Raw genomic sequence first — 12,657 nt, 5'->3', positions numbered from 1 at the left:
CAGCGGGGTAAGTCGGCTCCGATACGTCAAGATATGCGTATCTTAAATCAACACCCCTCTCCCCCGTGAGGACGTAGCCTATGTCATCCACATGAAAAGGATGATCCCATAGACCTGCACAGGTAATTTTGAGATTCTGTGTGACGTATCTAAAATGAACCCTTCTCACCTCTACCCTTTGTTAAACTCCCACATTAGGGTGACCAGATAGCAAGGGTGAAAAATCGGGACGGGGGTGGGGTGTAATAGGCACCTATATAAGACAAAGCCCCAAATATCGGGACTGTGCCTATAAAATCGGGACATCTGGTCACACTATCCCACACAGACACAAACAAGTTGCACAGTTCTGGCCCATTCGTTGCACTATTCTGTAGTAGGGAGCACTGTGTACACTGTAGTGTTGACATTTACATGCAGCAAGCCTTGATTCTTTTGAGAGGGCACTTGCTCGGCCTCATGAATTAATGCTGCCTATCCTTCTGTTTAACCGTAATGCCGCTGAAAATAATGTCTCTTCCCTTTGGAAACTTGGGACTGAATCTGAGATGTGACACTTGAATGAACAGAGCTGTTCACTCTGCATGTGATGAAAGGGAAAAAAGACCAAATCAAACAATGGTCGCTCCCTGCCCATGAAACTGTGATGCCCTATTTCTAAATCGGTTAATAATATATTAAGATAAGGAAAAACACCATCCCTGGAGACTATTTTAGTCCACTGTGAATACAGCAGCCTAAAATGTATGTATGACACACTGTTCTGAGATAAGGAAATGTTCACCAATCTCCCCACAAAAAAATGTGCTGTCAAGAGAAGAAGTTGCAAAGGTGGATCAACTTTACCTGAAGAGTGAAGTTGAGAGGCTGAAAAAGACATTCATAATTCTCCAGCTGAACAAAATTGGATCTTTCCACAGACCCTCCATACAAAAAGGAAGTCGGGGAGACAGTTCTGAAAGGTTAAGACATGAATTCAGTCATCTCTATCTGTCTTCAATGTGAGATACATTTGTGGATTGAAAGGGTAGTGCAGAGTTCACACAGCTGGCTACAGAGATTTAGGAGAGGTGACTCAAGGGAGCCCTTTCCTTCCCATCCTATTGTCTATACTTTGTTTTATTCTCAGCAGTAGGTCAGACAAATACAACCTTAATGGATCCTCAACTGGGTCTTTTTTCTGCTATTCCCACTCATAATGTGAGATGTTTTTAACATCATATCTAAAATCTGTCCCTTCTTCCCCATGCCTACGACAAAACTTCTTGTCCATGTCCTGGTCCTCTCATGTTCAGAACTGAAATCTTTCTTTCCAGACTCTCAAAGCTCTAAGCATGCAACTTGCTCTTGAAAAATGTTCCATTGGAAAGACTTCCACTGACTTCTGTGAGAGTTGGATCTACTCTAAATGCACATGCCCCATTCTGTGTTCATTTTTTGTAACCATTTATATAATCAAATTTTACAGGTAGCAATGTTTGCAGAAAGCTAACTTCAAAGCCACATGAGTTTCTGTGGAAATCAAAATCTGTTCACACAAGTTTTCATATCAGAAATGCTCATCCAATGAGGAAAGTAAAACTAATACCAACTGACTTATCTGACCAATCACAACTCACCCACAAAGCTGGAATGTCAAATACTTTTTGCATTTGGCCCACAAAGATTTAAAAAAAAAAATACAATAGGCCCGATCTTCCGCTGGTGTAAAGCAGAATAACTCCATGGACTACAGTAGAGCTATACTGCTCTGCAACAGTTGAGAGGATCTGTCCTAATCAGCATAATTCTGGAGAGAAAAAAATTAATTCACAGAAGAAATTAAAGGAATTGTTCCTGCATAGTTTGCAACAGAAAAAGAGACTCCAGTTTTATGCCAGTGTATCTCCACTGAGGACCTAAAATTGTCTGATCAATTACTGGTTATGAATTATCAGTCCGCTCTATTTATCAACAGTTAATACAACTAGTATTTATTGTTAAAATGGCAACAAAAGACCTAGGTAAAAATGTCACTTGCTATTGTCCCAGTCCTGCAGAACTTTCTAATTCTTTGCTGAAAACAAGGCAAGTTTTCCTTTACTAGGTTTGCAGGGGGTGGGTCATTGATAACATTAAATTAATCTGAGAAAGCTGTTTTAATAACAGTAATAATTTTCACTTACATATGGATTTCTGTCTATGGTTTCCACAGCACTTTATGAACATTAATTAATTATACTTTTCAACAACTATGGGGTTGTAATCTCCATTTTGCAGACCATGAGACTGAGGCACAGGAAAGATGTAGTGACTTGCCCGTGGTCACACAGCAAGTCAGTGGCAGAGCTAGGAATAGAAGCTAGGACTCCTGAATGTCAGTCTCTCATCACTCATCACCGTGTAAAACACAACACTGTTTTACCAGCAGGACTATGAGGCACAGCACAAAACTCACAACCCTGGGGGGGAGATGGGGCTAATCCTCCCAAAATGCCCTCCTAATCCTGGGATGTTCCAGGGGCAGAAAAGGCTCCCAGTGTAATTTAAGACAGCCCTGGGAACCTAAGTTACAGCAGCCTCCTCAGGTTACCATATAGGTGGCAGTGGTACTCAGAATTTCCAAAGAGCTGCATTTGACATGCCCCTCCTGCCCCAGCATGCCTCCTATGCTGGGGCTCATGACAGGGTCTTCAGAAGGCAGCCTTACTGCTGTCTTCTACAGTGCCCGTGCAAGGAAAGTCCTCTCCCTGTTGGATACTGAGCTTTCAGGGCCTATTTATGCCACTCCATCCCTTTACGTAGCCTAGGGGCAGAGCTAAGGATCTCTATCGTGGACTCAGATCCTTAATAATAAATGAAAATATTCTTTTAAAATATGGTGTCCAAAATAGAGCATCACTAATGTTATCATGCCTCAGAACTTTATCTCCTCTGATGAAACCATCAGTAAACTCAGTCCTGGTAATCAGATAAAGTGTTGTCATGCTCCGGAGTTAGCTGCACCTAATGTATTTGAATGAAGAAAGTAATCCATAAAATCAGTTAGGCGGGGTTTTCAAGACTCGTCTTTTAAATGAGATATTATGAAGAGAAGGAAAGAAGCCCAAGTTGCGTCAAACTTTTTGGAATTTTTAGGATCTTCGTTCACTAACAGGGAGAATACAGCAGTCCTAGAATAATAGATGAAACTTTTCTGTGCTTGAGAATCATCAGTTTCATCAAGGAGCAAGGGATTGACTGGATTAAAGTTTAAATGTAGATTGATTTCCATGCAGACATATTTGACTCCATTATTTAAATACAAGGATTTTTTTCAGTACTGCTAAGTATTGTATTTTCAGTATCTGGAAATTTTTGTACTTGTTAGTCATGGGCAAACCTTAACAAGTTCAGAGGATCAGGTCAAATAAACACACATCCAAACTACTGGGGTCTGCAAAACCTGGGCCAGAAACGTGGTGAGAACAGGCTCTCTCTTAAAATTTCCAGCATGTCGTGCTTCCCATAAGGACAGAAATACTATGGGGACAGTCTTTCTTGTAGTATTTTGGCACAAAATCCGGTTTGGAGCCTGTAAGTGCAGACATGTTAAAAAATTAAAATGAATGAAAAAGGTTAGCCAGACTTTTTCACGCCTCAAAAGAGGTTGAGATTTACGTTGAGGTTTGATGGCATTCTTCTTTTCTCTGAGTAGACTCACCCACATCTTCCACATGCATGACAACTCTGTGCGCTAATGGGAGTTATGTGACTTTATTCCTGTGTAGTGTGACAGGAATACAGGCCTAAATGGTCAAACTGAGACTTGGCCATGAATCTAAAGGTTTACCCACATCCTCTGCTAACTCACACATTGAATTCAAATAAGCACAGGTATCTATTTTCTCAACTTTAACAGTGGCTAAGTGTGTCTTGGTCCTTTACTAATGGTATAGTAGTGCCGTGGCCCTTAGCTCAGGCAGTAGATGCTCATGCTGCATGGATTCAGTCACCACAAAGGATCCATTCAGGAAGTTGTTACAAATGGTGGCTAGTACAGGACTTGAAGTTCTGCAGACCTCTGATGCTCAGGGTGTGCTTCCCCAAGTGGGCAGTACATGTAAACCACATTAGCCCAGCATACATCATTATTCCTCTTCGGTGTCTGGATCACCAAATTCTGAGTCAGTTACTGCCTCGGTCGCCTGCTAGGATTGAACCTGGAATCTCTGGATCTAAAAGGTTCAGCCTCAAATGGCAGAGCTAAAGCTCCAGGTCCATTAGTTTATAGACAATAGCTCTTTATGAGGTCCAGCCAGTAGAGAGGGATATAAGAACGGCCATACCGGGTCAGACCAAAGGTCCATCTAGCCCAGTAGCCTGTCTTCCAAAGTGGCCAATGCCAGGGGCCCCCCGAGGGAATGAACAGAACAGGAAATCATCAAGTGATCCATCCCCTGTCGCCCACTCTCAGCTTCTGGCAAACAGACTAGGGACACCATTCCTGCCCATCCTGGCTAATAGCCATTGATGGACCTATCCTCCATGAATTTATCTACAGAGACACAGTTGTCCAGTATATTACAAGTATTTCAGCCTTGATAGTGATGTGGAGCTCTCTATTTTTATTCAAACTCCTTTCATACCAGGGAGAATGGGGGTTAAAATATAAACACAAGTTAGTTCTGACTATGAAATTAAACAGAAAGGCAAATAGTTAGATCTCACCATTATTCCAAGAATTCCAGAACATTTGACCCTAACCTTTGGCCTGGCAATTCTCAGCCATATCTTTAGACACATCCTCTGGAATGAGATTTGATGAATTTAGTCTTCCTCTCTTCCCCCCCCCCCTTTTTTTTTTTTAAAGGTCCATCACATTCACAGAATTACAGCAACTTAAATCAATGACTAAAATATCTAATGTTACTGGCTGGGGGAGGATGGGGTGCAATAAATACATCCCAGATAATGAATGACGATGTCCTGTTTTCAAAGTCTGGGAAACAAGTCTAGAAGAAAGCAGCTTTCTGGCCACATGTAAACAAAGAGAAGAATGTAATTTTCCGTTGGATGAAATTCACATGTTCTTGTTAGGATTTTATTTGTATTTTTTGTCATTTGATAATTGGTCGCTTACCCAGTGATAGATGAGTCCACTTCATGCATCAGGGGCACAGACAGGGTGAGAGTGTTGTCATGTAGCGATTCAGAGTGTTCTAGGTTTCCACTGTGTCAGAAAGGAAAAATAAGCATACTGTAAACCTACAGACTTTGCACTGAATTACACGGGTGCAGTCAGCAGCTACTATCTCATATCGGCCTTTTACTCTGAACCTCTGTGTTTGAGTGATGGCTCATTACAGAGACTTTTAAAGATCAAGGGTTACATTTGTAAATTGTGCCCTGGAGGGGACCTACACACAAAGCTTGTCTTCTGTGGACTGCCTTTGTGCATGTACTGTATGGGTAAGTCTACACAGCAGCTGGGAGCATGCTTCCCAGTGCAGGTATACAGACTTGCGCTAGCTCTACATGCTAAAATGGCAGTGTAGCCGGTGTAGCAAAGGTGCCATCTTGGGCTAGCCCACCAGAAGAGGGTCCAGCAAGGCTTGTACTCGGGCAGCTGCCCGGCTACACTATTTTTAGTGCACTAGCATGGGTGCACTGGGAAACACAACCCCAGCTGCAATGCAGACATACACTATAAGAGATACGCTGAAAATGTACCCATAAGATGAGAATCCATCTAAATTCACTTGACATGGAAAACTACTGTAGTAAAATAATGGCAAGTCTCCATCTTACATCTCAGACATAATCAAAATAATTTACAATCAATAATTTAAAATCACTCGTTATCTGCCAGATTGTACCTCTCTCTCTTGCAGGAGGTCTTAGAACAGTTTTGTGGTCCTACTGTTCTCAAATCAGTAAACCAGGCTGTAGCTAAGTAGCTCAAAATAGAATTACCGGGAACTAGGTGCCTAAACCCCCTGCACACTGACTGAGGCGTGTCCTCTAAAACAGCCCATATCACAGTCAATCACTTGTCAAAATGAAAGAGAGAGAGGTTTTTATTAGGTGCTATTACATGGCCTGGCAAAAGTCCCAAAATATGGAGCAAAAAAAGATGGAGTATTCACCTCTCATTCACTTACACAACCATGCCCATTTATTTCAATGGGATATATAGAGATGTATTGTTTTTGGAAATCTCTCTGATCTCCCAAATTTAGAGGTGTTGGATAATAAAACCCTCGAGTAGAAATGTGACACCATGTTCAGTTTTCGCCAAACATTTCAACGCTAGTTCAGTAGATAGCCCTACTTCAGATTACCTCTTCTTGACATAAGAAAAGGACAGTCAAGAAGCTTCAGTCACAGGTTTTATCAATAAGAAATGTATCGCCAACTATATTTCCTTGGGCTATGAACTCATCTGCTCTCATAAGCTAAATGGAGTTGAGCAAAGCTGTGGATCTAAAAATCTTTGATTTCTGAGAAAGTTTGAATCTGAATCCAAATTTTGTGGCCATGTCACTAACCCCAAGATGGGCCAAACCAAAGCTGAGACTCTAAATGCCCCCAAAACCCTTTCCTCTCACACAGGTTTGAAGATGACTCCAAATCAGTACCACTGACTTCATGTCACGCCATGAGAAACATGTCATTTACTGAAATTTCAAGTGGTGTGGATGAGCGTCTTAAAATGGACAAAGTTGCCACAAAGGGTACTTTTGGAACAGCTCAGATCTAGATCCAAATTTTAAGAATCTGGCCTGTTTCCACAGTTTGCGAATAGCACTTTTCCCTCTAAGTAAGAAAAAAGCCAATGCTCCTGATAGCAGGGAACACTGTGCTGCTGTCTTTTGAATGACACAAACACTGAGGTCTTTCTGCTTACTTCAGGTCACTGAAGGTCCCATGGTATATTTCCCATGAGTAAGGGCCTCAAATGTGGCCAATTCCCAACATCAATCATTGCTTTCCTAAATTCCCCATTGCTTTAAACCAACACATAATTCTTCATGTCCTATCCCCAGTGTGGAATGTTGCTCGTGCCAACAAAAAATAGCTGTGACATTCCACTCAAGAGGTGGGTAAAATGATGGTTATATGTATACAGTTTATGATTCTGTAGTATGCTTTAAAGCTTGTAGGAGGTGCTGTATTAAATCAATACTAGTATATAAAATGACTCTCTCCACAAACGATGCCCGCATATTTAAAGTATTATATTATGCCTTTGTGGAGAATGCTGTATTCTGAGCAAACCCATGCAGGTCAAAATTGCAAAGATACTTAATCTGATGGTGAGCCTGAATGCCACCAAAAGATGGAAAAATAATCCTGTTCTATCTTTTTAAAGTATTATTTCAGATTTCAGCAATGTAACCTAAGGGACCAGTTTTGGCTTTCTGCTATGAAGGTCTTAGATTCATTCACAAACCTTAAAGTTTGACCAAACAAACCCCTCTGATTTTTGAGCAGTGTTATTGAGGCTATAGCAGGCAGCCTTGGGACTCCCTGTATAAAGTGCTAAGCTGGCTTTTCAGGTGGCTACATTTGTTCAATAGGACTGTGAAAAAACAGGCATACAGCACAGCCTTCTGTAATTGGCTCCTTTGATGTGACTGCCAATAAACAAAAGCACACGGCAGAAGAGCATTCCAAATACCCCACCACACCCAACAAACACTTTACAGTAGCCTTTCCTCTTGCACGGGTTTTAAGTCTCCAAAACTGTCATTTTGTAGCACGTCACAAATACCAAGGGAGATGCAGTGCCTGCAAGTGGAACTAGTCATCTGTGAGCAAGTGGAATTCAAAGGGGTACATGTGTGTGTCTAGCCCTCTGAAAAAGGAAGAACATTTCTGTCAGCAAAGGGTACGACAGGAGACTAAGGCTAGCGACCCATGTTGCTTCCCCAAAAAGTGCATGTTTTTGTACAATAAATATTAGACTATCCAACTGTCAGGGCCGGCTCCAGGCACCAGCCGACCAAGCACGTGCTTGGGGCGGCACCTTGGGGCAGGGCGGTGCTCGATTTTTTATTTTTTTTATATATATATATTTTTTTTTGATTTGGCGACGCGGCGCTCGGAGCGGGGGCGAGGGCTTCGGGCGGCGTGGTGCTGGGGGGGCGGGGCTTCGGGCAGCGCGGTGCTCGGAGGGCGAGCGGGGGCTTCGGGCGGTGCTCGGAGGCAGGGCTTCGGGCGGCACGGTGCTCGGAGGGGGGGTGGGGGCTTCGGGCGGTGCTCAGGGGGCGGGAGCTTTGGGCGGCGTGGTGCTCGGGGGGGGCAGGGGCTTCGGGCGCTGTGGTGCTTGGGGGGGCGGGGACTGGCGCGGCACTTGGAGGGGGCAGGGCTTCGGGCGGCGCTCGCGGGGGGTGGGGGGTACAGCAGGGCGGCTCTCTTCTTTTTTGCCTGGGGTGGCAAAAAAGTTAGAGCCGGCCCTGCCAACTGTTAGGCTGTTTCAGACTATGCCGCCCAACTTGCAGCTGCAATGAGCCCACTGGGGGCCCCCTACTACCAGGAACAGGTTTAACTGCTATAGAGATATGTACTTCCTACACTTTCAGCACTGTGGGAAGCAGGGCCACCCAGAGGATTCAGGGGGCCTGGGGCAAAGCAATTTTGGGGGCCCCTTCCATAAAAAAAAAGTTGCAATACTATAGAATACTATATTCTTGTGGGGATCCCTGTGGAGCCCGGGGCCTGAGGCAAATTGCCCCACTTCCCTCCCCCCCCCCCGGGCGGCCCTGGTGGGAAGTAAGGAAGAACTGTTCTGTGCTAAGACAGTGCTACAGTACTGGCTTGAGAACCCTGTGAATACAGGATGTCCCTCTTCATCTCAGCCTGACTAGGGCACATCACAGGTTTCTCCTCTTATTTTCTTTACTCGTTGGCTTTTCTATAGCTCTCAATATTGTAGCATATAAGTGCCTAAAAAACACCCCCTGTGAGGCAGAGAAGTATTATTATCCTCTTTTTCTAGATGGGGACCTAGGACTTGCTGGTTAAGTTACTTAACTTCTCCATCACATATATAAAATGAGAGAAACAGGATATGAACCCAGACCTCCCAAGACTCAGTCCAAGTCCTTAGCCACAAGACTCCTTTCTGTCCTCCTTTATATAAAAAACCTCCTTCTAATTACCCTATTCTATATACTATCTACGTGCATGCACATCCAAGTTCTTGGTGTACTATAGATTTCTCCCACCCCAGAGGGACTGACAACCCCTTACATCTACACCACAACCTATGCTTTGTAGTGAAGGAGGACAAGGGTTTCCTTGAGCCAGCCCTGCAAATCCCCCTTTTACAAACACAAAGTGAAAACTAACTTGGAGAACATGTTAGGCTCCTTATATGTTGTACAACAATGTGGAGTATTGAATGCATGATTTAATGGGAGGCTCTTCATAGGTTATGTTAGGTTCCTTGTAAAATAAGGGTAGGTACCAAGGAAAATTTACTAAAGTATATTGATGGATCCGACCCCAAGGGAAAAAGTTATATGTATATTCCTCTTCATTATGCCTTATAAGTTCTGGAAAACACAGACTGAGTGAAATTAAAGCAGCCTCCATGGAACTAAGCTCATGCAACAACTATGACTTACACATAAGATCACTATAGGGCGGATGAACTGCTCTTCATGGATAATAAAATTTCTCTAATGTATTAGACACAAACAGTCTTGACCCTCTGATGTGGAGGGCTCTCTTACAGTATTTCATAGCAGCAGCACATGCTACAGGATCTTGTTCCACACACCTGTCATTTTGGGGGGATTACTCTTTACGAGAACAAAGTCACTGAGCAACTGCTAGTGTTCATCTCTCATCTCCAATAGTTCTGGGGGCGGGGGTTCATCATGAAAGTGGGGATGGGGGGATTAAGACTGATTATGTCCATCTTGACATGGAAGGATCCAAAATGGGCCTCTTCATGCATCTGCAGTCACACCCAACAGCACAGAAAGCGAAAGCCCCAGCTAATCACATTTCAGCAGTGGCAGCATTAGGAGCACATTAGGGTAATAAAGCCGCACTATCATCAATTCCTATATGAATCCAGAGAGTTCCTGTGACCTAATCACAGTTATATTTTGTTTCTTTATGACAGATCATCTTAGAAAACAGACAGGGCATGTTATGGTTTTCACTGATTCTAAGATCAAATCCCTATGGACACATTTCTAAGAATTCTGTATTCAAAGCGATATTCAGCCTAACTCACTTCATAACAAGTTTCACAATGTTTTGTGGGCAGAACACTGCTCAGCTGTCTCATACATCCAGCCACACCACACAAAAGATCAGAAGGAGAAAAAAATGTGTGCTCAACTTTTCAACAGGTTAGAGAAGAACCCTGGCCATCTATCATCTAATGAATCCAGATTGCTTTTTGACTTGAGTCCAATCACTTATTTCACTCAAGCACTGGAACAAATGCTCAGATGCAGCTGACTTGCGCTACGTGCAATACTCAAAGGGATGAGTGGTGAAAGATGGATTCATGCCACATTGTGATCCCCTGATCCTGGAGTCAGCTATGGGCTGGTCTGCCCTCCAATACAATTTAGAGCACACTAAGAGCGGCTCTAATTTGCACCCATCTGGCAGCAAGAGTGCAAAGACAATCCTAACACACCTCCTTGTATCAGGCTTAACCACTTACCCAGGATACTTGGTATGCTGGTTAAGCTGGCTTTGTGGCCACCAGAATATATTAATTTGGTCCTAATAATTAAATTTCAATTATTTATTATACATCATGCAACATGTGTATTTCATAGCATATATTTCATATGGCCAAGATTCTGCACATTCCACCAAGAAATATGGCCAGATGAGGGACCCTTACCTTTGGGCCGTGACAAGGAATGTAAGAAACTCCTCTTCCCCAGACAAGTGGCTTGTATCAAAGATCACACTGAACTCATACTATGGAAAGAAAAAGTGGAATTTAGTGAGTATTATAGATTGCGTTCCCTAATCTAGAATTTCATGTCCATCCTCCTCTCCACTTGAGCTACATACTGTATCTATCCATGCAGAAATATTCTATTTTTATATATTTAATATTAGTTGCCATACATTTGTCAGTGTATTAAGGAGGCCCTAACCTATTAGAGCATTAGCCAATAGTCATAGGGTCAGATGTTCCCCAGATGAGACAGCTTTCACCATTCTGTCCATTCCATGAGCAATAAAACTGTAAGCTAAGTTTTGACTGCAATCTTTTTTTTGTTGGCGATGTCAGAGCAGAAAGAACACAACTGGATTTTCAGATCCCAGTTTGTCTTCTGACCCACCGGGTAATTGAGCAAAATTCTATTTAGCTGTCACTGAGAGACAATATGGAAATTCATGATCTCATTTTTGTAGGCACTGATCTAAACATAGCTGCACTTAAATGTACTTTTCATAGCATGAGAAGACACAAAATAAAAACAAAGCCGTGCAATAAAAACAGACTGGGTGGAGAGCCCTCTTCTAACTTTCTGCTGAGGAAGCATTACGCTATCATTTTCTGGCAGCTGCAAAGCACCAGTTAACTTCCATTAGTACTGCACGCATGTTACAATGGGCATAGCACTGCTGCTGACTTTGTTCAGTGGGAACAAAGAGCCCAACCTTACAGCAATTACGAAAGGCAGCCACAGCATCCCTATGGGAGAGCTGTGAAAACTCAGTGGTGTCACAGAGCCATAATGCCTTTCCCCTGCAGGTCTACTCCTGCCTCTTCCCTTGGCACAGAGGGGTTCATGAGCTATTCTCCTTAAAGTGAAAGTCAGTCAGCACATTACCTTGGACTTCGATCTCATGAAAGGAAATCCCACGCTGCACTTGAGGAAGTCTGACTCCAGCAGCTCACAAGCAATGCCCAGCTCTTCCTGAAGGAAGGGGGGGGGGGAAAAAACATGTGGATGAAAGGGTGGTGGTGGAAAGAGGTGACAGATTACAAGGAACAATCCTGATGAAAAGAAACAATACACAGGGAACGTGCGACCTTTGCCACCCCTAGCTGCACAGTTCCCAGAAGGTTAACAGTCAAGTCAAAAGGAAATATACAGCACTGCACGTCATAATAGTGTCTGTGAACCTCAGATACTGTTAATAAGTGCAAGAAAAATAACAATCTTACAATTCCTCGTGAAGAAAGACAAAGGGGAAACTCCATATCCCAGAGAAGGAAACATATTAGAGTCAGGGGACTATCAGCAGCCAAAAGTGTTCAGATCATCCAGCCTTCAAACCTTGCCAAGCTCATGATCAGAAGCAAGCTCCCCACAGACCAACTCTAAGCAGGCACCAGACTCTGCCAGAACTCAAATGCAAAACCTGTAGACATACTGCCAATGCTATTCTGATCAACACTCCCCTCTCTCCCACCCCACACACACACCATGTGCCTATCACACGTGCTCCTACACATGCCTATCACAAACATGTGGTGTACTTTAACTAATGCATCAAATGCCCCAATAACAACTATGTGGGTAAAACTAGATATGCACTATGCTCGCAAATGAACTCACACAGAAAAGTGATAAAAGAAACACACCACATCACCTGTGGGAGAACGCTTTTCAAAAAGCGATCACTCTATATCTGACCTCTCAGTCCTCATCCTCAAAGGAAACCGGCACAACTCCTTCAAAAGATGAGCCTGGGAAC

The 12,657-nt window shown here is 43.2% G+C and overlaps 1 protein-coding gene across 5 annotated transcripts in view; it reads right to left on the bottom strand.

Annotated features, from left to right (window-relative positions):
* Window positions 1-12,657, bottom strand: part of ITGA9 (integrin subunit alpha 9) — a 291,253-nt gene that overhangs the window by 58,143 nt on the left and 220,453 nt on the right. For 4 of the 5 annotated variants that reach the window (XR_010598391.1, XM_042860327.2, XM_005302712.5 and 1 more), the window contains exons 19-22: window positions 11,787-11,873; window positions 10,841-10,920; window positions 5,102-5,191; window positions 847-955 (exon numbers count right to left, since the gene is read on the bottom strand). The exons of the other annotated variant lie outside the window; for it this stretch is intronic. Coding sequence is in view for 3 of the 4 variants with exons in the window: in XM_042860327.2 (XP_042716261.2) it covers window positions 847-955; window positions 5,102-5,191; window positions 10,841-10,920; window positions 11,787-11,873 (366 nt within the window). In the remaining variant the exon portion in view is untranslated. The remainder of the gene's footprint in view (window positions 1-846; window positions 956-5,101; window positions 5,192-10,840; window positions 10,921-11,786; window positions 11,874-12,657) is intronic. 5 annotated transcript variants of the gene reach the window in all.

The sequence above is a fragment of the Chrysemys picta genome, chromosome 2 (assembly GCF_011386835.1).
Source record: "Chrysemys picta bellii isolate R12L10 chromosome 2, ASM1138683v2, whole genome shotgun sequence".
In the NCBI taxonomy this organism is placed as follows: Eukaryota; Metazoa; Chordata; order Testudines; family Emydidae; genus Chrysemys; species Chrysemys picta.
Note: the sequence above shows the minus strand (reverse complement) of the source record. Positions and strands in the feature narration are given on the sequence as shown.